Raw genomic sequence first — 25845 nt, forward strand, 5'->3', positions numbered from 1 at the left:
AAGCGAAACAAACATTGTCTCGTCCGCGTTTGAATGACAGAAGGGATTCTCTTGCAAACCATACGTGCTTGGTGAAATGCGTTAATGCAGCTGTTAGCCTAAACACCAAAGTAGTTCTTGAGTGTGAGCTGAACAGATTTCTGCTGTTCTACTACCTGGAGGAAGATTATAGTTGGTGAGAATTTGCCTCTTTTCCCGGAGTGAGTGGCAGGAGAGGGCAGAGCCTCAAGCAGTGCCAGGGAATGTTCAGGCTGGGCATCAGGAGAAATTCCTTCACTGGAGGAGTTGTTAAATATTTGAGTGTTGGAATGGGCTGCCCAAGGCAGATGTGGGGTCACCATCCCTGGAGGTGTTCAGCTGGATGTGGCACTCAGTGCTGTGGCCTGGGTGACAAGGTGGTGTTTGGTCACAGGTTGGATTCGGTGATCTCAGAGGTCTTTTCCAGCCGGACTGATTCCGTGATTCAGTGGTTTGATTTCTCTTTTGCTCCAGATCTTTGAAATACCACCGAGACTTGGTCACCAGGGGGTGGATTGCTGAGGGTACTGCTCTGCCCTCTGCACTCAGGACATGTATGGCTGAAGGGCTCAGCCCCTTCCCTGGCTGCAGGGCAGCGCTGTTCTCCTTCCCACCATGTGACCTGGTACACCTGCACAGCAAATAGCTCCTTTTTTCAAAGGTAAATGCCACAAATGTTGGGTTTTCCCAGTATATGTGCGTGTAGGAGGAACTTAACGGCTTGGCATTATCTACTTTTGTTATGTTCAATAAAAGAACTAGTTGCCATCTTTCTTTTTGTATAGTTAGTTCAAGAGTTCATACTTCCATTATGTGAAGGGGCCTTCAAGGAAGCTGGAGAGGGACACTTCATCAGGAGCTGTAGTGATAGGACAAGGGAGAAGGGATTCAAACTGTGAGAGGACAGGGTTAGATTGAGATTAGGAGAAAGTTTTTCCCTATGAGGGTGGGGAGGCCCTGGCACAGGGTGCCCAGAGAAGCTGTGGCAGCCCCTGGATCCCTGGAAGTGTCCAAGGCCAGGCCTTGATGGTGCTTGGAGCAACCTGGGATAGTGGAAGGTGTCCCAGCCCATGGCAGGGGATGGAATGAAATGATGCCTTAAGGTCTCTTCCAACCCAAACCATTCTGTGATTTCAGTGTTCTGTAGAATTTTTCAGACTAGCAGGATCTGAGATGACTCCATTGCTGCTTAGTGAAGGATTTTTGTTTTTAGAGGAAAGCAATCTGTGCTGAGAATTTTAGCTCTCTTTCTATAAAAATAACGAAGGCAGGAAAGTTCTGCATAAATATCCTTTGCTTGTGACAACAGGGATTTGTCGACCTATAAATTTTAGCAGGAGATTAAGGAAAAAAGCTAAATGAACTTTGTGCTAGTAGACCTAGATTCCAGAGACACCAGTAAAATAATATATAGAGCGTTGCATTGTGGTTCTGGAAATTGTGAGCTGTGTGGGTAAGGAGTTTTTTTTTTTTTTTAATGTAAAAGGAGTTTTCACCCTCACTGACGTTTTGACATTGAATTTTTTCCTCATTGACTACAGTGCTTTACTTTCACTTTCTGCTATTCCGCAGGCATTTTTTTGTGTGATGTCCCTTTAATGCTTTAATCTGTTTAACTGCATACACCTGGATGTTGTAAGAACACCTGCATGGGGCTGCTAATGAGTAACTGAAATCCTGATGCTCACCACACTTGAAAATTTGGTCCTGTTGTGGCTGAAAGGGAATATTTTGCCACTTGAAGGCTTTGACTTTTAATTCCTGCTCCTTTGATCCCCCCCAGAATGAGCACATGCCGATGGTGCACACAGAGTGGTGCTGACACCACTGAGTTCCTGAAGCACTATGCTGCTCAAAGGCTGTCCCAGGAAGATTTTGAAGGATCCAATGACGACCTCTGTTACTGCCTGGAGTGTGTGGTTGAATATCACAAAGCAAGGGAAGAATGTCCAAGATTGCATGAGGTAATTAATCTCTTGATTAATTAAGAGTCATCTGTGGTCCAGCCTCAGTGTAGGGAGAGGGGTTGTGATTTTGGGAGTAAGTTGTATTGCTTTTTAACTGTCGGGTTTCTTTCACATGGAGTTGCAAATTGCTGATTGTAAAACAGACATCCTCTTGTTTTGCATATACTGAAACTGGCAAGAACTAAACCAGTACTTGTAAGTTGCTGACCAGACACCATAGCTTGGATTTCTTTCATGCTGTTGGTGGTTTGTCATTGAAACAAGGACCATCTGCCAGACTAACAGCTCATTTCTTTAATGCATTTTCTCTTTTCCCCTGGTTTCTCTTCCGGTATTGGTTCGTTCCTGTTTTTGTTTGCTTTCACTTCTCATATGTAGTTTTCTCCTGTGTTTGAATTTTGGAGATCAGACTTTGCAGGACTGTGCAATTAAGCACAAAAATTTAAACCTTTTTGTAGTCCTCCCTTACTAGTATGCAGCTTAATATTTTTGGAAAGCTTGTTTGCCCTTCTGTGTATGTAAAGTATGTGTTTTTAGCTAATTGATCGTAACACAGGTGTCTAAAAGTCAGCTAGATTGCTCTGGAATGCAATTCTGTGTGACTGGAAGTCCTATAGACTGGAAATAAGAGAAGTGTCTGGACCTACTGCAAGTTCCTTTTTGTATCCATTTATTACAGTGAAATAAACTTGGTGTCTGTTTGAGGTTTGGAGCAGTTACTTAAGATGAGTAAGTTAAGTGAGTGAAATCCCTACAGATATCCAGCAAGTCAGTCAAACTCTGCATTATTTATATTCTTTTCCTTCCACTAATTGCAAAATCTGTAGGAAGGCAAGATTTTGTAATTGCTTTTCCTATCTTCCTAAATATGATATTTTCCTGTATTTCTGTGTATTTGCCAGTGGAACAAAGTTTTGTGACTAACCTAAAGTAAGTACTGAAATGAATATGAATATTTAACAGAATTACAAAGTTGCATCTGGTTTGAAGGCTGTTCTTTTAAAAATGACTTTGTAGTCTTAACTTTAAAGTGAGAGATCTGTGCTTTGCATAATTGAATTCCATTTCAAAGCTTTAGTGTTTTGGACCATGCGTAGAAAGAAACTTTTCAGAATGAGATTTCAGTTTTTGCAAGTGTAATTAAGATTCCTGTATGTAGTAATAAATGTCCTTAATCACTTTCTTCACAACTTTGATTGTTCCCCCCCCGCCAAACAGGACCTGTGGGACTTGGAAACCTCCCGCCTCATTGCCCACATGGAGAAGTCCATGAATGAAGAAACAGGAGAGGATGAGTTGTTTCTGATTGATGAGCATGGGGAGACACCTCTGTCTGGTTATGTGGGCCCAAATTTTGAGAACAATGTGCGAGTGCCCCTGCTGGAAATACTGAAATACCCATATCTGCTGCTGCATAAGAAAATCAGTAGGTATCTCATTGTATCCCTGAGGAAGGGAAAGGGTGTTGTTCTAGTGCAGGAGGTGCAAATAAACAGTAGTTAAACCAGAGGTTCAATGTATATATTGGTTTTGATACTAAATGTGCTTTTTTGTGAGCCTGTAGATTAGTCCTTGCTGTAACTGTGTGTTACCCTTTTAGGTGAGCTGTGTGTAGAAGTGCTCTGTAGAATGGAACTGAGTCAAGACTCCTTTCAGGTCTTTGAGAAATACCCAGGAATTTATCTCTTTTTGGTACACCCAAATGAGATGGTAAGTTCCATATTTGTGTTCTGCTGAATCCTGGTTTTGTGCATCATGTTAATACTGAAGGGGTTGAGTGCTGTCTTTGCATGATTTTAGAAAATCTGTGTGGTGCATTTATCTGTAAATAAAACCAGGCATCTCTTACAGTATGCAGTTCTCTCATTAAAATATCTTGGTCAGTAGCATGTAAATAACATAAAATTAGTACAAACCAACTGCTACTGTTGGTTTGTAACTCCCGAGGAATTTTCTTTATAGGTATTACCCTGAATTTTAGCTTCCTTATCACCAACATCATCTTGTAGGTACAGCAGGCCTGTTTCTAAGGTTATTTTGAAGACTTATTTTTAATTATTCTATTAGTAAAAATATACCTTTTGCCCCATTTGTAACAGCAGTGCTTCCTCTTACAGAATTGTGATTTTTTTTTTTTTGTTCTTTTTATCAATATATAACTTTTTGTTTCAATCCTTAGATTCGTCGATGGGCCATCCTAACAGCAAGGAATTTAGGGAAGGTTGACAGGGATGATTATTACGACTTAGAGGAAGTACTGACTTGTTTGTTCAAAGTTATTGAATTGGGACTTTTTGAGAATCCAGATATTTACAGCTCTTCAATGTTTGAAAAGGGTAAACTCATCCTTCTGCCAGCTCATTTGTATGATACAGCCAACTACAAGAACTATTGGCTGGGTGCGTATTTATGATCAGAAATTAATTTGTGTAATCTCCCATTTGTAAGCACTTATTTTTTTCAATTTAGAGCTCTACAGTTCATAGGTGCTGTGTATTTTTTCAAATACATAGACAGGTTGCTTTTTTTTTTTTTTTTTTTTTCCCCCTACTGTAGGAATTTGCATGTTGCTGTCAGTGCTGGAAGAACAAGCTATGGACTCTTTATTACTGGGCCCAGACAAACAGAATGATTTCATGCAGTCTATACTTCACACTATGGAGAAAGAAGCAGCTGGTAACTAGTTTTGATACTGAGATTAAGACAGTTTATAACCCGTTTTTCATCTTTATCAAATTCCTTGTTAAGCTCTTAGTAGTGTAATGAGAGATGGTTTTACCTGAGGCCTGTTATCATCTGAAAGGTGCAATATTTGGGCAATGCTGACAAATAGTGAAAGATGGCATCCAGAGTTTGGAGTGGAGAAGGGATGGCAGTGTTTTTGCTAAATCTGGCTTAGAGGTTTTGAGAGGACAAATCTGCAATTTCTGTCACTGTTTTCATTTAACGTACTGGCTGCATGTGCATGCAGAGTGCTTGTTTCATGGTGGCATGAAGTTTGAATTTTGAGTCCTAAAGCAAAGAAACTCCTGAATTGCTGCATCTTGCCTTAAAATTTGACTCTTCCATCTGTCCATTTGAGGGGACCCCCTTTTGCACCTGCAAATTTAGACTTTAGAATTTAGGTTTTGTAACCCCATGGGTTACCATGGCGTAATCTGGGAATGGCCTGTGAACTCGAGACCAGGATTGCCTCTTAAATGAGCAGATCTTCATAAACTTTGTGTTTATTGAGGGTATGATATTCTCTTACATGAAGGAGTAAGAACACACTTGAAAGAGCCAATTGCTTCTAGTATAAATAACTGTGTAAATTGTGTCACTGTTGGCACACCCCTGCACAAATCAGTGTGAAAGAATCAGTTTGAGTTGGGAAATACCAGTATTATTTAATACTAGTAATGGGCATTCTGGCTGCTGTTGATTTAAGACTGTATTAGGAGCAGCATGTACAAATGAGGGGGGCTTGACTTTTTTCATTTTTTTCCCATGTTAAAAAGTACAGTTGCAACTTACTAGAATACTTTTCTATTGAGTTTTAAAAAGCCCATGAGAGCCAGCTCTTTCAATTTCTGCTTAGCCTAAAAATGTCCAGTATTTGCATTTCAACCCTCTCCACTGTTGCTGTTGTGTTTCAGATGATTCCACTGACCCCTTCTGGCCTGCCCTGCACTGTTTCATGGTTATTTTGGATCAGCTTGGATCTAAAGTTTGGGGTCAGCTGATTGATCCTGTCCAAGCCTTTCAAACCATAATCAACAGTGTGAGCTACAACAATGAAATCAAAAATATTCGCAGTAGCTTTAGGAGGTCAGTTCTTGTCAGTGCTGATGTAATTTGTGCTGGGGGAGGGAGATGGCAATTAAAATCTATTCATGTTTCCAACTTCAAGCAAGGAAAAGTTGAAGTAGGTCCCCTAAAATTGTGAGGTTCCTTCAAAAAGATACATGCTCACTTCTTTTTGGCAACTCTGGTGTCTGTGTGAAACTTGTTAGGATTTTTTTTCCCTGAACTGGGAAGACTGTTAACTGTGCTGTGGTTATTTAGTGCTACAGCCAACTTGGGAAATGGCCATGTTCAAGGTTTGGTAAATTATGGGAATTCCTGAATTTTTAGTAGATGGCATTCTGGGCATTTGTTCTATGTAGGCAAATCCATGACTCAATTGAGACAGTCACTTCCCCCCCCCCCCCCCTCTTACAGGCTGGATAAAACAAACTCCAGACTTTGAAATATGGTACCTTTTCATTGGTGTGTTTTATCACTGACAAGTTCTAATGGTCATGTGGTATCTGGAAAGCGACATCTGTCCTGACTTTCTTAGGGTTTTAATTATGTGAGTTTGTAGTGATTTGTATTTCTTTTCAGGACAAAATCTGAGCCAGAGTCAGACTACAGTGATGACATGATTTCTTGCAGCCAGATTGTGTATAATTATAACACAGAAAAGCCTCAAAAGGTATTAAACCAGTATTTTATATTCCTTTTCTTTGAACTGGAGTCACTGAATGACATAGTCAAGAATAGACGTTTCCAAGTGTGGTCATCTCTTGATGTCAGTGTGTTACATTTATGAGATGTCTTTTAAAGGCTTTCCTTGTGTTTTTGATTATCTGAGGTTAAGTGAATAGTTCACAATGATTTTTGAATGAACTCCTACTTCACACCAGTTTCATAGATAACATTTTAGGAAATTAGTTCCTTATACATCCGTGTGCTCTTAATTTTTTGCCTTTCCTCGTGACTTACATTGGGATATAAGAGACATTACTGTTTAATGAAGAAATATATGAAAGAAAGTTAAAAAGAGCTGCTATATTAAACTGTGCATATCAGTGAGGCTGTTGTGTGGTGAATGTATTTTTCAGGACACTGGCTGGAAAGCTGCCATTTGCCCAGAGTACTGCCCCAACATGTATGAAGATATGCAGACCCTGGCTAACATGCTGCAGTCTGACATTGGCAGAGACCTGCGTGTCCATCACAGCACATTCCTCTGGTTCATCCCTTTTGTTCAGTCCCTTATGGATCTCAAGGACTTGGGTGTAGCCTACATAGTGGAGGTCATCCACTACCTCTGCTCAGAAATCAAAGATATCCTCATCGAAAGAATCCAGCAGTGCGACAAAATCTCCGAGTTCTTCCTCCTCATCTTGGTGTGCATTGTTGAGCTACACAGAAGTAAGAAGTGCTTGCATTTGCTGTGGATCAGCTCCCAGGAGTGGGTGGAGGCAGTGGTGAAGTGTGCCACGCTGCCAAGCAGAGCCTTCACTCGGTGCAGCGAGAAGGCCCCAGGGCTGTGTGCCAAGGGCTCGGCTGTGGGCTCTTTCCAGACCCCCAGCTCGGTGCAGCACGCCTGCGTGCAGCTCATCCGCAGCCTGCTCAAGGAGGGCTACCAGATAGGCCAGCATGCCCTGTGCAAGCAGTACCTGGACAAACTGAACCTCCTCCTGCGGGGAAATCGAGCTGTGGGCTGGCAGCTGAGCAGCCAGGAAACCCAGGAGCTGCAAATGTGTTTAAAGCAGGTTATAAGAAATATAAAGGGCAAAGCGCTGAGCACCTCTTTGGCTGGAGGAAACAGTTCCAACTCAACAGCTTTGCCAACTGTCTTTATAAAGCATGAAAGGAATGCTTGTGATGATGGATACAAGATGAGCGGACACGAGAGGAGGGATCTTTATTCACCATTTGTCACATCAAAGGAAGGCAGAGATTGTCAAGAGAGCCCTTTCCACAGGAGAAAGAATGCCTGGGAAGAGGAATGTAGGGATGCATGTAGGAGTTCAACATCTTGCACATCCACAGAAAGCCTCTTGATGAATATTAAAAAGGAACCTGATGACTTGGCAGCTCAGGAGTTTATCTTCCCACAGAACGCTTTGGCAACAAAAGTATGTGGGAAACTTCATGAAAATAACAACTCTGATCTTGCGGCAGGGAAATACAATACAGATGATGAGTGCTTCAATTCAAACACCCAGCATTCAGATTTCAGGAGAGGCAGAGAATTAGACATGAAACAGAAGGCAGAACACAAAACGCCACCATGTCTGTCTGCTCAAACGCATGTTGATTCTCTATCTTCAAGGAATTGCAAAAGTACGCAAGAGATGAGTACAAACAGTGTGTTCCAGTCCAGACTGATGCCCACTAAACAGGTCTTCAAGGAAGATTCCTCTAACTCCTCTAGAAATGAATCTGGTATGCAGGGGAAGGAAGATGACAGTACCTCGCTTTTAGGGTATAATGACACCTCACTGAAAAAAGTATCAACAGAAGAAAAATCAGGTTCATCGTTGATGTCTTTCTTTAAGAAAAAGACCAATGTGCAAACTTCAAATCAGGAGCAGCCTAATTTAAATGATCTGGGTAAACGTGACTGCAAAAATCAATTTTCGGAGACATTTTGTAGGAGGGATAACATTTCGGCCTGTGGTTATTTTCCATTTAGCTCAGAAAACAAGAGGGATATGATCAGGCCACTGTCAGTGAAGCGTGAGTCAAGTGACAGGTTGTTTGAGTTTTCAGAATATTTCAAGAGGGAAAACAGTTCAGTGGGGAAGAAAGAGGAGGATTTTGTGGAGACGGTTTCTAAAGATGATGCTTTGTTGGACTCCCAGATTGATAGAGAACTCAGTAAATTATCTTTAGCTGCTTATGCCAGAAGCGTCAATTTTCCTGTTGAATCCCTCCAGGAAAGCTCAGTATGCCACAATGTGTCTGATATTAAAAGGAAAGTGAAAGGTTCTGTAAGATCTTCCAATGAGGGCCAAAGTACCAAGTGTCCCAGTGGTGCAGATGGCCCTAGCAATCAAGTCATTATAATTTCAGACTCTTCTGATGAAGAAAAAGGTGTGGCCGACAAGGAGGAAACAAAAACCAAGAATGAAAATGTGTGTGCAGAGGAATCTTCAACTTCCAGCAGTATTTCTGATAGTGACACTAAAAGAGAATCAAATCCTCCAGGCTCTCCCCTATTAGTGGATGAATGTGATTCTCAGTACTTTGAGTTTGAAACAGAAGCTGATGTTTTTTCAGCTTGGCAGGATACTCAAGCATATGCTGTGGAAACAACTCAGGAGTGTAAACAAGATCGTGTTTCACCAGCAGCTGAGATGAGTAATTCAGATGACTGCCTGAATGATGACTTAAATGACTGGGGCTATGACCTGCATTACTTTAGTGATGACTCCGTAGAAGAAGCAGCAAGCTCAATAGAAAAGCAGGCAGAAGATACTTCTTATCAGAAAGAAGCTGATGGTACAAAGGAAGCGACTAATTCAACCTTGGAAGAATCAGTTGGCAAGGAAGATGCAAAAGGTCAGCTGGAGAAATGTGCAGACAAAGGTGGTGCTAAAGGCTTCACCCCGGATTCAAAATTGCCTGAACCCAGAGCATCTACATCTCCCATCTCATTAGCTTCAAAGTTGGCCCTTAAGAAAAACAGCACAATCCCACGGAAGACCACGGCAAAATGTAAATCAGCACTGTCTGTTCAGAGAAGTCCTAAAAAACCTCCCCTTGTTAAAACAGCCAAAAATAAAACAACTCTCCAAAGCACGGCAGAACGTTCTCAGCCTGGCAGGTCGATGCCTGCTGTGGTTCCTCCAAGGAAGGTTCGGCAGAGTCCTGCTCCAGCTTCAACTGTGGAAAAGCTTGGCCTGAAGAAAGGCCCCCGCAAGGCATTTGACTTGTCCCAGCCCTCCCTGGAGAGCCTGGCTCAGCTGCGCAGCCACGGCAAAGCTGCAGGCAGAATTGGAGTTGCACAGAAAAGGAGAACCAAACAGATTGAGGCTCAATGTTTGTCTGTAAAACGTAATAAAAAGCTGCTCGTCTGCCAGGACCGACAGTATCTAAGGCAGATAAGGCCCAAAAGAAGTGTGAAAAATTCTGCGGGAAGTTGGGAGAGCAGAAACAAGGTTACCAAAGTGTGTGCAAAACCTGTGGAACAAAAGCCTCAACATTTTGAACTGACAGCTATTAAAGAATCTGTTGAAAACCAGAGGGAGATAAAAAGAGAAGAGATTGCTTGTCCTTCCACCAGTGAGAGAAAATTTGAGAACCTCTCTGTGGAGGAGGTGGCAAGTGCCTCTAAAATGCCTTATTGCTCAGACTGGAACAGAAAATGGGAAGGTAACAGTGTGGTGGTTCCTCCTGTCCCTATGGATTCAAGTCTCACTGCACTTGGAGATGATAAAGATGAGTCTTCAGGAAAAGGTTGCACTGTCCTGCCTGAGTGTGAGATGAAAACCTCAAAGCAAAACGGGTGTAAATCAGATGAGAGCAGTGACGAAGGTGATGATAATCTGTTTTTAACCCAGTTAGATCCTGTGGATATGGAGTTATGTTCTCAGGAAGAATGTGTTCAAGATGCTGCGACAGGTAGTAAGACCCCAGAGGAAATGGATGTTGATGAAAGCCTTCAGCAGAATGAACCCTCAGCTGTTGTGAAGTGTAAGGACAAAGACTGTACGGAACAGGTGGAAAAACCTGGAGAATACTGCAGTAAACACCCAACCACCAGCCCAGGGGCTGATCACGTGTTTGCCAAGCCTTCTCTACCACCACCTAAAATAAGAAAACCTTCCACTACCAAAATTTTCAGCTCAAAAAGTTCTTCACGGAACGCAGCCTTCAGCAAAGATCTCGAAGATGGCAGAAAGTTGCCCCCACCTTCAAAAAGCAAACTGAACGCGGCCAAAGCGGTGGTGGTCAGGCCACCACCATATCCAAAACCTGCACCAGCAGGAAATCCAACGTGCAGATCTTCAAGTTCCAGTAATGTACCTCAACCCCTTAGTTCCAAAAATGTTCTCCAGTTACAAAATAGACACTATGAGAACACTTCAAATATTTCCAGAGGGCCTGGCCAAGAAACCTACTCCTCTTTTCTTGGCGCTCAGCAGCGCGATTACAGCATTTTTGTTAACCATGTCCTAAAGTGGACTTATGAAATGTTTGCAAACTTCAGCCTCTTTGGGACTCCGGATGATCTTCTGCATTCCATAGTAGCCTCTGTTCCTGTTAATTTTCAGGGCTACAACGAATATTTTAATACGTTTTTTCCCTTGATGATGCTCAACGCCTTTGAAACAGTAAGTAGCCTTCTTCTTTCTGGTTTGGTTTTGTCAACACTGATAATTTTTACTAAGAGATTAAAACCTGGTTTATATTTACCTTTGAAAACATTCAGATACAGATCAGAATAGAGGAATGATTTGGGGTAGGTAATCCAACCAGCTGTGTTTAAGACTGGGGACTACCAGAGTTACCTCAGTGAAGTGTTTCCTTTTTCCTGCGTGCACATCCACAGTAAAAGGAGTAGTCAAGGATGTGGTTCTTCCCTCTCTAGCATATAAAGTTCAAAACAGAATTTTTTAAGAAGCTGAGGTCTTTCAGTGACACAGGATAACAACTTAATGTTTTGGTTTCTGTTGAGAATTTAAATGAGAGAGTGGGTTAATCCAGAAAGTATTTTTTCCCAGTCGTTGTTGGCTTATAGTTGAATAGTGACAAAACTCCAGTGTTCCTTCAGTTAATGTCTGAATGCTTTCAAGTTCAGTCATTTTATCACTTCTTCTATAGAGGTAAGACAGAAAATTAAGCCAATGCCAGGTTAATACTGATATTTTAAGGTAAAAATGCAGTCAGGGAAAACTCAGAGTAGTTGTGAAAAGCTTTAATAAAGTAGTTTTAAGAAAGTTCTTTTAGAAGAGATGGGTGAGTGGCTAGGAAGAACTTTTGTTTGCCCTGTGTGTTTATACGTAATGGGTATGCTTATGTGAAAGAAAAGAAGTGGATAAGACTCTTGATATATTTACTTGACAGTCTGGTGATTTTATTTAATGTCTTATTTGCCCTTTGAGTCATGATAAGCTTTTCTTCTGATACACTAAACCCTTCAAAGTATTATTGTTTCCTTTTCAACATGTAGCTGGCACAAGAATGGGTAGAAAACCAGAAAGTAAGAGAGAAAAGTTATTACTTCTACTTAGAGAACTTTTCTGCTGACATGAATACAGCACATTTTACAGGTGAGGGTTTTTTAAAAATAAAATCTGATTTTCAAGTAGCTGATGCATTATAATGAGCTGGCATTTAGAGGTGGAGTTTTTTGTGATTGATGTAAATATAGAAAGGATTTCAACTTTATCTTCTACAGAATGCATGTAAGAGAAATAGGTATTTTGGAGGGAATTTGGGCCTTCCATCTCTCTCATCTGGAATCTTTTTTCAGCTTGTTTTGATAGAGTTGTCGTTGACTTGCTCTGTTTTTATACAATGCTGTGCTCAGGCTTAAGAGTCTAGGGTGGAATTAAAATTTGTACAATAATCTTTTGCTATAGCCTTTAACAGCTTTAAAAGTTAACAGTACTTCTACAGTCAGAAAATAATTGTAACCACTTTCATTTCAGTGTTGTGATTTTAATTTATCTTTTGGGTAGCTCATCTACGAGAGAGTGATTTGGCGAGACAGCTTCATCCGAAGGAGGATGACTTAATCCTTTTGGTGGTCCACAAGGAGAAGGAAACTTTTGGGGTAGAAAGTGGGATGGAGAGCCACATAGTGAATCATGTTGGCCTTGTGACACGATTTTCTCGTCCATCTGGCTATGCAAATAGTGAGTAACAGGACTGGAAAAAAAAAAGTGCTTCTTCATAGCTGGCTGTTAGTAGTTGTAATGTACCACTAGCCTCAGAGGGAATGGATTGTTTTTCCTCTATAACAGGTCTGTTCCATGCTAGAAGCTTTGTAAAAATCAGGAACTGAAGCTGCAGCCCTGCTGTCCATCATTTTTCTAGGACTTCATGTAAAAACAGAAACTAGTGATGAGCAAATGCTCTGCAGGCATCTTTAGGATGTTATTACCAGGAGATATGAAGTGCCCTGAACTTCTGTGATCTCACTGCCTAAAATTATCCCTGTCTTTGGGAATTGAAACTGTGAATTACCAGGATTACCATGTACCCAGAACCTTCCTTATTAAAGCAGTGATCTGAGTAGTTATACCCAGAGCACTGGGGTTTTGTTTGGTCTTTGTTTTTTGGTAGGGGTGGGGAAATGTTGGGATTTTGCAACAATTCATTGCTGATTCCCTAGAAAAAGACAGCATCTTTTTTCTGGTGAATTCATTGAGTAACTTGCTGCAGTATCTTTCAGTTAATGATTTGGATAGTTTTTGAATTAACAACTTGGGGTTTTATTATTCTTTAACAGGACAAAAAGAGCAGCGAAGTGCCTGTTATCTTACTGTGCAAACCCGTGGCAATTTGTCATTCTTCATCCATAAGCAAGTGCAGTGTGTGGTGGTTGGCTCCCTGGTGACCACACACAGAAAGTTCAAAGGTCTGCTGCTGCTGAGCAGGAGTCCCCTGGCTAAACCCATCATAAATCCAAGTTACAATGACTTCTGTCCCAGAGATCTGCCTGTTGCCTCAGGAAGTGCTGTAAGTCCTGCAGCTTGGGGTGCCAGGGTTAACAGAACAAGCATTTGGGCCTCATGAGTTCTGCAGATTTGGTTTTTCATGCTGGCTTTTGAGATGACCAAGAGAAAATAGCCAAGTTTCAAAAGCACTGTGAGACATTGCCCTCTTCAGAGTTGGCTGCTGGGGTGGGGAGAGGAGTCTGAACTTGCTCAGGTGTTTGTGCTCTGTTGTTATAGTGAACATCAAACTGCTTTCAGTTTTCTTTCCCTTTACTGGGGAAGTGTTCAGGAAATAAAACATAAGATGGAAAAGATAGTGTAAAATAAAGGTAGTTATTGGGAGTGAACAAAACCTTTGTTACAACTTCGAGTGAGAATTGGGTGTGCATCTAGAGCTAACCTAGAATCAAAAGCTTCCCTGCCCTTCCAGCTTTTGAGTTCTAGCTGAAGAAGTGAAGACAGTCTGAAAGTACAGAAAATTGATGTGGAAGGTGTGATCAACATAGACTCATTATTTTTTGCCCTGTCTATTCTTTCAGGCTTCATATATGAATGAATACAATGAAGATCAAAAGAGAGCCATTGAGACAGCTTATGCTATGGTAAAGCAGCACCCGGGACTTCCCAAGATCTGCCTTATCCATGGACCACCTGGGACAGGGAAATCAAAAACTATTGTAGGACTCCTGTCCCGTGTTTTGAGAGAAGTAAGTGAACACGTCATGAGCTGGGGTTTTGTTTAGATGAAAGTAGAGTCTGGCTTTTCAATCTCAAGTGAAAACGGTCTAAAGAGCTTGTTTTGGTTTGTTGTTAATTAATCTACAGAACACTAGGAATGAGAAAACAGCTCGGAAAAAAAATTCCAAGATTAAGCCAAACCGTTTTCTAGTTTGTGCACCATCAAATGCTGCTGTTGATGAGCTCATGAAAAAGATCATCATTGCATTTAAGGAAAAATGCCAAAACAAACAGGAACCTTTGGGTATGGTTTGTTTTTAAATTCTGTTTTAAGGTTAAATGGGCAAAACCTGCAGGAAGAACTGATGCAGTTGATCATGTAGTGTACCTGCACTCTCCTCTGAGCAGCTTCTTCCTCTTGCAGAGCATGACTGGTACATCCTATTGCTAACTTTAATGTGCTTGTCTGAAAAGTGTATTGTGGCATTTTTTTTAATAAATAACACTTTTTAAAATACAGACATTGACCCTTTCCTCATGCTGTTAGTTTAAGTTCATCAGTTTTTAAGTACTCCTTAGGGATTTGAACACAAGTCCCTTGCCTTTATTTTGAATAAAATTGGACTTTGTAGGCTATGGGAAACAAACTGGTGAAAATTTTGATGTGTCAAAGCCTCTTGTTTTTCCTCCTCCCAGTTTGTTGCTAATACAAAGTAGATGAATTCTGTATAAGACGTCTAGTTTGTGGCAAGGGGGAAAATACCTGCATTGTAACCAAATGTTATTTTGGTATTGATTTACCAATTGCATTAATTGGTGGGACTCAGCATTGTCCAGGTTAGGAGTTCTGGAAGTTTCAGCTAAACCTGAGAATAAGAGGTTGTTTCATTAATTCAGATCACATTCTTAATGTTAGCCAACACTAAAACATGGGCAACATCTTTATTTTTTAGAGTTTGGAATTACTGAATTTTTTCTGACTGCATTTAAGTACAAGTCAAGTGTTGAAAACTCCAGCTAAGTAGAAAAATCTTGTTTGATATCCATGATGTTTACATTTTTTTAAACTGTCATAGCAAAGCATAGAGACAGGTGGAGTAATTTAAGAGAATTTTGACTCTGATTTTGTAAACAGGAAATTGTGGTGATATCAAATTAGTACGACTTGGCGCTGAAAAATCAATCAACAGTGAAGTCCGGGGATTCAGCCTGGATAAGCAGGTTGAACACAGAATGAGTGAGTAACATGGAAATTAGACTTTTCTTCAGTCTTCTGTAAGAGTTTGTGATGTTTTCCACATGGGATTATGTGTCTTGTAAGAAAGAAGATTTTTCTACAATAGTATTTTCTAAAACGTTGTTTTTCTCAGTCCTAGTGGGGTAGTGGCAGTTTATATATGGGCCAGAATCTAAGGGAAAGGAAAGAAATAAGCAAGGTGACTTTTCTTTAAGAAATTACATTGCATACATGTTGAAGCCACAATTTTTAAAGCAATGCAGCATTTGAAAGCTGCAGTTGGAAACAGTTCTCATTGTCTTCATTGTACAAGAGAAAACTTCAATAGAAAATGGGAAGATGCAGCAAAAAGCTGATTTTTTTCTAATTTGGAGTTACTGTAACAGTTTTTCTATTCCTCCTTTGGTTTATTACAGAACGAAAACCAGGTGACTGTGACCAGGACATTCAGAAGAAGAAGCAAGCTCTGGATCAGAAGCTGGACATGCTCTCTCGAGAGCGTGCCATGCACAGATGTGAGAAGAGAGAGGTAGCAAGACAATTTTCAATCCTTTTTGTGGTTTTTTTTATTCATAACTCTGATTTTTGATGTCACTGTCTCTTCACCTACTTTTTCAACTATTGGAAAAGTTGATAGCACCGTGAAAGGGAATGGAGAACTTTACATCAAGATTTTTTGTATTTATTTATGCCAGTATTTATAACTGGTTGATCTTGCCACATGTTGCTTTATCATTGAGTAGTCTTCACCTGGTGCTGTCACTAGTTACATCTTAATGTAACTATGTTTATAAATTTTCATGGTTTAAATTAATTATATTTTTCAAACCTCTGTTTTTGCTTCATTGACAATACAGCTAGATACCTCATGATCTGAGATCTTGGAATGTGTGTTGCACTTGAAATTTTCCATTTTTTTGTCTAAGGATTTAGCATTTATGCCAAATGAGAGATTTCTGGTGGTAAAACATTTCTCAGTTGCACAAATATGTAAGATTTGGTATCATGTGTTGCAGCGCCTAAAATATGGTGACAACTTTCCAAGAAACTGATTGGCTTCTTCAGACACATTTGATACTAAAAGACAGTCTGAGCAAGTCTACATGTTTAGGAAACTAATTAGAGCACGAGAAGAAAAAAGTTATATGGGAAATGGGTGGTGCTGAAGGTGGTTCCTCTTTAATTTTTTCCCCATCTAGAGTCAAATGTTAAATGATGAAATTGGCAGACTTGCAAAGGAGAGACAGCAACTTGCTTCTCAGCTAAAGGAGGTAAGAGAATTTGTCTCTAAAAAACTTCAGCTGATGCATTTTTGTACTTGGTGTCCTTTAATTGTGATGAAATTTGTTTTTGATGTAGCTGGGAGCATTTATAAAGTAGTGGGTAAATGGATCAAGGCCATAAGCTGAATAAGTTATGAGCAGGCAGCTGTGAAATCTGGGTGAGCTCTGGCTGCATATTAGGAAAAAACCCAAACAGGAGCACTCACTGTAGCAGTTCAGGCTGAATTTTAACCAGGGTGTCCTGTTGTGCTTGCAGGCTCGGGGGCACTCCCAGAAGGTGCAGGCAGACATCATCCTGGAGTCTGACATCATCTGCTGCACGCTGAGCACCAGCGGGGGGAGCCTGCTGGAATCGGCTTTCTCCCGGCAGGGGCTCGATCCCTTCAGCTGTGTCATCGTGGATGAGGTCAGTGCAGCTGGGGGAACTGCAGCCTCTGCCAGCTCCACACCTGCCCAGTGCTCTGGTTGGGCAGCTTGGGGCTCTCTGGCTGCTGCTGAAATATTTTGTGGGTTGTCTGCCCTGTCCCCGGTAGAACCACGAGGAGAAAGAATAAGTTTTAATGGATTATTTTCCTGACTTGTTTGGTGCTGTAATGGCAGACAGCCTTTATTTAGAGCCACGCTTCAGCCATGGTTGTTTGCTTTAGAGATTTCCAGATGGTTTGGTTATATTTATATCTGTTTGGAGAACTTTGCATATATAATAATAAAATAAATCTGTTTGTAGTTTTTTACTAGAGCAAAATCCTTCTTTTTCCTCTTTTTTTTTTTTTGATCTTATTTTTTAGAAGACTTAAAGCATTTGAGTTATTCTGACTGTGTTGCAAGAAATTTAATGTACTTTCCTACTTTGCTTACAACTTCTACTTTTGTCCTGTTTGCATATCCAAAAGGCAGGACAGTCCTGTGAGGTGGAAACTCTAATTCCACTGATCCATCGCTGTAATAAACTTGTCCTTGTTGGAGATCCCAAACAGCTCCCTCCTACTGTCAAATCAGTAGTAAGTGTTCCAGCTCTTTGCTTTTTTCTTGCCATGGAATGTGTATGGTTAAAGAACAATAGTTATAGAAAATATTTAAAGAGGGGGGGAAAAGACACGCTTCAGTGGGGAATCCAAGCTTTAAGATGGGCACTTGGTTTCTGAGAGATGTTGTGTTGTGGCAGTGGACCTTCAGTCACTACCCCACTCCTTAAGGAGGATGAAGACTTCCTGTTTGTATATGGGGCTTCCTGACCCTACAGGTGTTTAAGGGTAAATATATAGGAGCATATCCTTGTGTCCAACAGTAAGGGTTTTTTTAAACACCTGGAAAAGAAAGGAGGAAAGCTAGGCTGGCTTCTTTAGAGGTAGTGTATTTAACAAGATCCCACCTGGAAAGTCTTGCTTTTCATTATGGTTGATGTTCTTAAAATTTTACTGTATTGTGAGTCTCAAAGAGAAGTTGTCTTACCAAAGACTACACATAACAATTGTCATTTGTGCAGGTGGCCTTTACTGAAATAAGACCAACACACATAGAACACTGAAGTGCGAGTAGTTGTCATTTTGTCAGCGATTTAAAGTTTAAAACACCAAATAGTTTAACTGGTGGGGAATGAGATCCCATATGAAATCTCCTGTTCTCCCTGTGGCAGAAAGCTCAGCAGTATGGCTATGACCAGTCTTTGATGGCCCGTCTGCAGAGGCACCTGGAGAAGCAAGTGCAGAGGAACATGCTGCACAGCCTGCCTGTGGTGCAGCTGACCGTGCAGTACAGGATGCACCCAGACATCTGCCTCTTCCCATCCAACTATGTTTATGGCAGGACTCTAAAAACTGCCAAGTGAGTAGCTCTCTATTCTCCTTTCTGAGCAGAGGGTATTTCAGAGTCTAAAAATGCCTGAGGCTGTGGGAAAGATGGTTAATGGGAGAAGATGTGCATTCCATCTCTGTTAGTGCTGGGTGTGATAGATGAGGTAAGATCCCTTACAATTATCCGTACAGAGTGCTGAGAGTTCATTTTCAGGATTACCTTGATCTGTTTGGGTAGCAGGGAAAATTAAGGATTCTGGGGAGGAAAAGAGCTGGAAGTTAAAATCATGAAGTGGTTAAGGTTGGAAAAGACCTTTAGTGCTATCAGCCTCAAGTGTCAACCATTTTTACCATTAAATCATGTCCTCACATGCCACATCCACATGATTTTTCACCACTTCCAGGAATGGTGGTTCTCACTTCCCTGGGCAGTCTGTTCCAATGCTTTACAACCCTTTCTGTGAAAAAAAATTCCTTATATCTAATCCAACCCTCCTTTGGTGAAACCTGAGGCCGGTTCCTCTCTTCCTGGAGAGTTCCTTGTGTGTGATAACCATGATGTAAATTAATGAAGTATAAGTTCTTAGAATTTCTTCCCTGTATGGTTGCCTAGTGATAAAAATGTTATTTCCAGGGCAATAGAGGAGAACAGATGTTCTTCAGAGTGGCCATTCCAGCCCTACCTGATTTTTGATGTAGCCGATGGTCGTGAGGAGCGAGACAATGAGTAAGTCCTGCATTCTAACTCAGCCAAAGTCTAGCTTTTTTGAGAAATAATTGCCTACAAAAGAGTTGTGCTCTTTCCTTTGTTGTTCCAATATACATCAAGCAGCTAGAACTGCATTTTTCCATCTGATGAGATTTAATTCCACAAAAAACAGAGGTTTTCTTAAATCTGAAACTGGTTTTAATCCTGGTTGGACTCAGTGTGTGCCTGCAGTCTCTTTTAGCTTCAATAAGAGTTTGAATTCCTGATTTTATCAGTGACTTCCCTTTCAGGTGCACACTGAGGACATGCCAGGAGGTGGCAGGCTCAGTCCTCCCCTTTGCCTGTTCTGTAAGGAGAGCACAGCTGGGAGGTGCTGAGAGAATGTGGAAGTGCAGCCTTTCCCTGCCTGCTCTTCCCAGGCTTGGTGGCCCCTCCTCAGGGTCTGCATGCCAAGTTCTTTGAGCCTCTGTGTGAAAAAAGCTGTAGAAGTTCAAAACAGGGGTTGTGACTCAAAATCCCCCAACAAACTTGGTCAGAACATCGAATGGGAAAGATCTCTCAGAGGTGTTCCTGTGATGTTTCCATTTTGTCCTGTGCAGCTCTTACAGCAATCCTCGGGAAGTCAAGCTGGTGATGGAGTTAATTAGAACAATTAAAGAAAAAAGGAAGGATCTGGGCCTTCGTCGCATTGGAATAATTACCCCTTACAGTGCCCAGAAAAAGAAAATTCAGGAACAATTGGACAGTGTGTTTAAGAATAACAGGTAAAGAAATCATGAGCTTTCAAATGGGCCTTGGCTCTTGGATATTAATCCTTTGTTTATACTCTTAAATAATGGCAAAAAGTCTCCAACTTCTTTCTGTTCTGCTAAAATTTCTACTTGGTTGTGCCTTTAAAGGAGACATGTAACCCTTTTGCTGAAAAGAGGCATGGTCTTCTTAGCCATTCTTAGTTAATACCCATGTGTTTGATTATCGTGCTGTTCTGAATGAAGCAGATTTAAAAGAACCTAAAATTCCATGCTATGTGGACCCAAACAGATTTTCAGTAATGGTGCTGATCTCAGAAAAGTAAATTCAGCTTTAGGCTCATGTACTGAAGGAGAAACTTGCCCTGGGTGGTTTGACACGTGAGCATTAAGGATAGCGTTTATGCTGTTCGCTGCAGTGCGTTGCTTAAAAACCCAACAACTCAGAATTAGCAAAAACCCCAACTCAGAATCAGCAAAAAACCCAACAAGTCAGAATTAGCAAGCTGCTCAATGACATTTCTTCAGCAGCCCAGAAGTGGACACGGTGGATGCGTTCCAGGGCCGAGAGAAGGATTGCATCATCGTGTCCTGTGTGCGGGCAAACAGCTCCGAGGGCTCCACTCTGCCACATGTGCAGGCAAGCAGCAGCAAAGGATCCATTGGGTATGTGTCCTGCAGGGATTTGCAGTCTCACTTCCAGGGACTCTGCAGAGAAAGTCATGTTTTTAATAGGAGTGGTTAGAAAGTTACAGAGAACGAGTGGCTTCTACCAGTCAGTGAATTAAAGGGTGTCTCAGTGCAGGAATTGGTGTTCCTGGTCTGAGATGTCTGAGCAAGAGGGACAGGGAAATGCTGGTGGTGTGCTCTGTATTATGTGCTGATCCCTTAGCGCAGCTCCCTTATCCTGCCACTGCTTGGATTTGGCAGGATTGGCCTTGGGATCTTGGCTCTTGGTGTTATTACTGCAGCAGTTACTGTTCTTGTGGCTTTTGGTACACTTTGTAACTTCCTGCATGCTGTTCTCAAAGTGAAACCCATTTTCTGTGGCTGTTGCTGTCCTGTTAATGTCTGTAAAAGTCTTGTTAATTAGTTGCGTATGTCACTTGGAATGTGTAGGAGATTTGGATCTGGGATTTGTAGATGAATGTGCTTGACTTCTAAGCTTGGGGCAGATTAGCAGAAGTCTTAACTCAGGATTGCAGATTTCTTAATTTTATTATATGTAAACCTCTGTATCTTTTTTCTGTCTGAAACAGAAGGAACTAAACTGAGGGTGCAGCTTTACCTCCAGAGCTGTTGATTTCTGTAACTTGGGGATCATTTAGTTTAAAAAATGGTAGTGAAAATATGAAATATGCCTTCTTGGAGTTCACTGCCTTGTAAGTTAAACTAGAAAAAATCTGGTCACATAAACAAAAATATTTCTTTCTGCACACAAGTTTCCATAAGCTGCTTATGTTTCTTTGATACTCATTCTCTGCAAGAGAAAATGGCTTTTAATTGTGCTGAACCACTTTGGGAAGAGAAAGAATCCAAATCTGATGGTGAACAACAATAACACCTTTTGAAGATTTCTTAATCAGATTTATTGAGTTTGGGAATGGAAGGCAGCTGGAACCTGCCAATTCTTTTGGCTGACACGAGACAACCTCTGTCTCCTCTTTCAGCAGGAACTTTCCAGCTCACTGTGTTCATACATTAATATATAAAGGCTTATATATTCAAGCTGTGCCAGTGCAGTGCCTTAGCAAGTGTACAGTGCTGATGGCTTGGACATCTGTTTCAGGGTCAGGTGTCCTTGGCAAGGTGTGATGGGATACTTGCCACACCCTTACTTATGATCTTGTAGCCCAAGTAAAGTATTTTGCCCTCCAGGGTTGCTGGTTTAGCATTAAATTTACTCAGAGAAAGTAACTGGGAGAAGAAAACTCCAAGGGATGGCAATGGATTTTTTTTTGTCCTTCTTCCTGAGAAAATAACCTTCTTGTCTTTCAGTTGTAAAAGTTGTCAGGAATATTTAGTAATCTTTCAAGGTCCATCGTTGTTCATTTCTCAAGACCTAGAGAACTCTATCTGTGCTGCTGGATCCACTCCCCTGTCTGCTTCCTGCTTCTCTTATTTCCTGCACTGTCCCAAATTTTTTTAGGGTGACTCTCTGGTTTTTGCAGTCTTCAGTGTGTTAGCATATACGTATAGATTTAATAGCTAGTGGTAGTAATGCTAAGGCTGCAGTTTGTAGCTAGTACAAGGTAGGCCCTGGGAACTAAGCCTGGGAATGTGCTGAACTACAAAATAATGAGTTAAGGGCCAGTGGAGCAAAGAAGGACCAACTGATTGTTTGTAGAAACAGTAGGGAATTTACTGATGAAGTGTAATAAACAGGTGTGGGATTAATCTATAGGTTTAGTTTAGACAAGCATGTAGGATTTACAACCATTAGAAAGGTATCTCATTGTCTTAACTTAGGCAGGCATGCAAGAGTTATAACCTTTAGAAATGTTATCTCGAAGATGAATGCTGCCTTTGATGTAAAGTATGTGGACCATAGCATGTAGGCCTAGTGAAGCAAGACTTGTAAAAGGGTATAAAACTGTGTAAGATTCACTAACGGGTTGGGACTCTGACTTTGGACGCGAGTCCTCAGGTCCCCGGGCCCTGAATAAAGCACCGCACAAAACAACTTTGTTGATTTGTGTTTTCCTCTTTGGGATCGGGCAGCAAGTGCAGGGTTGTGAATTTGCTGCACATGAGCTCTCAGTGCAGTGGCCACAGAGGGAGGCATTGATAGTGAACCTGCTCAAATTAGGTTGGACTTTTGAATTGTGGATTTTGTTAGTAACGAATAAGCTGTGTATTTTGGAAGTAGAAATAGTTGATATTAGTATCACAAACCTTTTCTTGACTTCTGGTAAATGAGTACTAACAGAAATCACCCTTTAAGAATACACTAAGCATTTCTTTAGGTTTCAGTACTGTGGTTTGTGATCCCTGAAAACAAAACTAGGCAATTTTCCTAGTGTGAAAAATTGCACTGGGAAACCAGACTTTTGCAAGGATCTACTCTCCCCTCTTGAAGCATGACAAAGCAAAAGTGCTTCTAGTGCAGGTCACCTTTAAAATAAAATATTAATGTGCAGTGTTCAGTATTTCAGTAGGGTGTTTTCCCATTAATCATGCCAAATATTAATCGGTTTCAGTTCAAGTCAAAAAGAAGCTTAAAGTCTTGATAGGTGAAGCGAGGTTGATGTCCTCAGTACTTTGAGGAACACTTAAGGAAGCAGTGGTTGGCATTAAGAGGGGATTTTCTCTAAGAAAGGAAACATCAACGGCAAGAGCTGGAAAGAGCTGGAATTCCCTGCAAGGAATCAGTGGTGAAAGAAAGAAAACAAAATTCATGCTCAGCCTTTCATGGTGGCCTCAGGGAATGAGAGGGGGGGGAACTGCTGCCGTTAATTTCAGTAACATTTAGTTTGATGTCTTTTTCTCCTAACCCTTTAAACCTTCTCGTGGGGAAGAAGTAGTTTAGGAGCTCAGTTTTTGTCTCGTTGCTCAGGTTTCTGGCGAGCCTGCAGCGATTGAACGTCACCATCACCCGAGCCCGCTTCAGCCTCTTCATCCTGGGCCGGCTGCAGACACTCATGGTAGGTGCAGTGACAGTGGAACAACTTTGTGTTTTGGGGAGTTATTTGATTTTTTTTTATTATTATTATTTTTATTTTTATTTTTTTTTTTGTGCTTTTCCAAGGGCGGGGAGGGGGGGTGTGGTGGTTGTGTTAGTCTGCCGTTAGGGAGCGCTGAAGCCTCGCGGCTGTGAGTGAAGCTCCCGGAAATTGAGGAATTTGTCATTTTTGGAAGTTCTGATGGTTCAAAGCGCCTCGTTCCCTGTGTTACAGCAGCCAGAGTGTCTGTTGCTGTTTCACACCTGAAACATAAAATTATTCCATTCCAGAAGGGACATAACAGTGGTTTCCATGACAGTTGTGTCAGGTACCTTGATTAAAGAGGTTGTGCATCCTCTGACACCTCTGTCCATTTGTGTTGATTTCTTGCTGATAACAGGATTTTTTTTGTTTCTTTGTCTTTCTTTTTTTTTTTTTTTTTTAAAAGGAAGATGAAAACTGGAATCACTTGATTCAGGATGCTCAGAAAAGAGGCGCCATTATCAGGACAACAGAAAAAAGTTACAAGAAAGAGGCTCTGAGGATTTTGAAGCTGAGGCCACCAGGACAGGCCCCAGCCAAAGGAGGGATGATGACATCTCCTGTGGTGCAGGCTGGTTCTTCCAGTGGAAAGAGAAGTGAGCCTGGAAATTCTGGGAACAGCCCACGGGAACTTGCTGTTGGCCCTGGCCATGCAGTGCCCCAAGGAAGCCAAGGGCCCACACAGCCTGCAGGGACTCCAGCTGCAGATTGCAACAGGGGCAGTGCTCCTGCATCCATGGGGGCTTCACCTGCAGATTCCAGGAGGGGCAGTGCTCCTGCACCCTTGGGAACTCCAGCTGCAGATTCCAGGAGGGGCAGTGCTCCTGCACCCTTGGGAACTCCAGCTGCAGATTCCAGGAGGAGCAATGTTCCTGCACCCTTGGGAACTCCAGCTGCAGATTCCAGAAGGGGCAGTGCTCCTGCATCCATGGGGGCTGCAGCCCTTGCTGCCATTCCAGAGAAACCACGGGACCCAAGGCTGGCAAGCCTGGCCAGTCGAACTGAAGCCAAAGGCAAGGAGCAGCCCTTGAAGGACGGCCATCAGTCAGCCCAGAGCATCCCAGGATTGACACCACAGCACGGCCTGGATGTGTCCTCAGCTGCCAGGGATCAGATTTACAGAACAGAAAATGCCAGGAAGGCCCAGCAGACAGCAGGACAGTACAATGTGCTTCCCACAGCCCCTCACACAGCTCAACACGAGGGCGACCGGAGAGCAGCTGTGTCCAAAAGCAGTTCCAAAGCCCCTGGTGAAGGAGGTCAGAGCAGTAGCAGTGGGTGGAACAAAGACTCTCGTGGTTTATCAAGGAGACCATCCCAAGAAGCACCAGAGGACACAGCAACAGGCTCTGCCAAGAGAAGAAAGATCTTTTCCTGACTTTACTATCGGTTCATTACTGAAAATCTGTTCCCAGATTTCTGTCTAGCAAGGACTGTATTTTAAATTATTTAGCGCAGCTGGAACTCCTTTATATTGGTACCACTGCTATCAGTAGATGTCTTTCCCATCTTGTCCCTAATTGTGAAGGGATTCAATACCTGACAGATGGTACCTTTGAGGGTTTGAAAAGAGAACTTGGGTAGCTGCATTGCTTGGGAAGAGCAGTGGGTTTAGTCATCTGGGAAGCTGAGGTTGTAAATGTTTAATGGTGTATATTTGTACAGTATACAGAATTATTTTAAGATATTTGGCAAATACATAGCTTCTTGTTTCCTTGTGTAAATGCTAATTTCTTAGAGGTGAAAATTTTTATGAAGAACCAGAGTAAAGCAAAAACAAAACCCAAGAACCCAACCCCAGAATCTAAAAGACAGACTTCCCTTTGCACTAATATGTCTAATTTATTTCATAGCAGAACTGAATGTTGAAAATATGGTAGCAGTGGTTCTTGCTCATGCTCCACTACTGCCTCAGGGGGGAAGAGTGAGGCAGATGTACATTGGTTGAATGGAGACAATTCTACTTTTTTTCTATATTTTATTGCCTGTTTTTATAGGAAGACAAGAGTTTTTGTTTATACAAACATGCCTTGAGTTTTGCTCTTGCTGCTGCTCTATCAGTTGGAATACTTTCGTGTTGCAGTGGCAACACAATCTGCAGATTAAAACCAGTGAGGTTTGTTTGGTCCCACTGTATCCTTGTGAGGAGGAATCAACAGCACTGTGGAATCTTGATCTGAGATCCAGGTAACAGTTATTGGTAATATCACTTGACTTTGTATGGAGCTTTTGGAGATCTACAGGGATAAAAAGGGCAGGTAGATCTTTCTACCTTTTCTTT

General features: G+C 41.6%; 1 protein-coding gene across 1 annotated transcript; it reads left to right on the forward strand.

Moving 5' to 3' along the window:
* The first annotated feature begins 932 nt into the window (after positions 1 to 932).
* SETX (senataxin) lies at positions 933 to 25512 on the forward strand. The gene is made up of 24 exons (XM_062505407.1): positions 933 to 1982; positions 3204 to 3411; positions 3586 to 3695; positions 4165 to 4384; positions 4542 to 4661; positions 5624 to 5795; positions 6354 to 6444; positions 6854 to 11080; positions 11920 to 12019; positions 12431 to 12607; positions 13204 to 13433; positions 13951 to 14118; positions 14237 to 14393; positions 15225 to 15326; positions 15743 to 15855; positions 16526 to 16597; positions 16866 to 17015; positions 17503 to 17610; positions 18246 to 18433; positions 19037 to 19129; positions 19711 to 19875; positions 20389 to 20526; positions 23417 to 23504; positions 23971 to 25512. Exons 1-24 carry the CDS (start codon positions 1803 to 1805, stop codon positions 24940 to 24942), a joined length of 8349 nt encoding a protein of 2782 aa, XP_062361391.1. The 5' UTR covers positions 933 to 1802; the 3' UTR covers positions 24943 to 25512.
* The last annotated feature ends 333 nt before the right edge of the window (positions 25513 to 25845 follow it).

This window comes from Cinclus cinclus, chromosome 19 (assembly GCF_963662255.1).
Source record: "Cinclus cinclus chromosome 19, bCinCin1.1, whole genome shotgun sequence".
Lineage (NCBI taxonomy): Eukaryota > Metazoa > Chordata > Aves > Passeriformes > Cinclidae > Cinclus > Cinclus cinclus.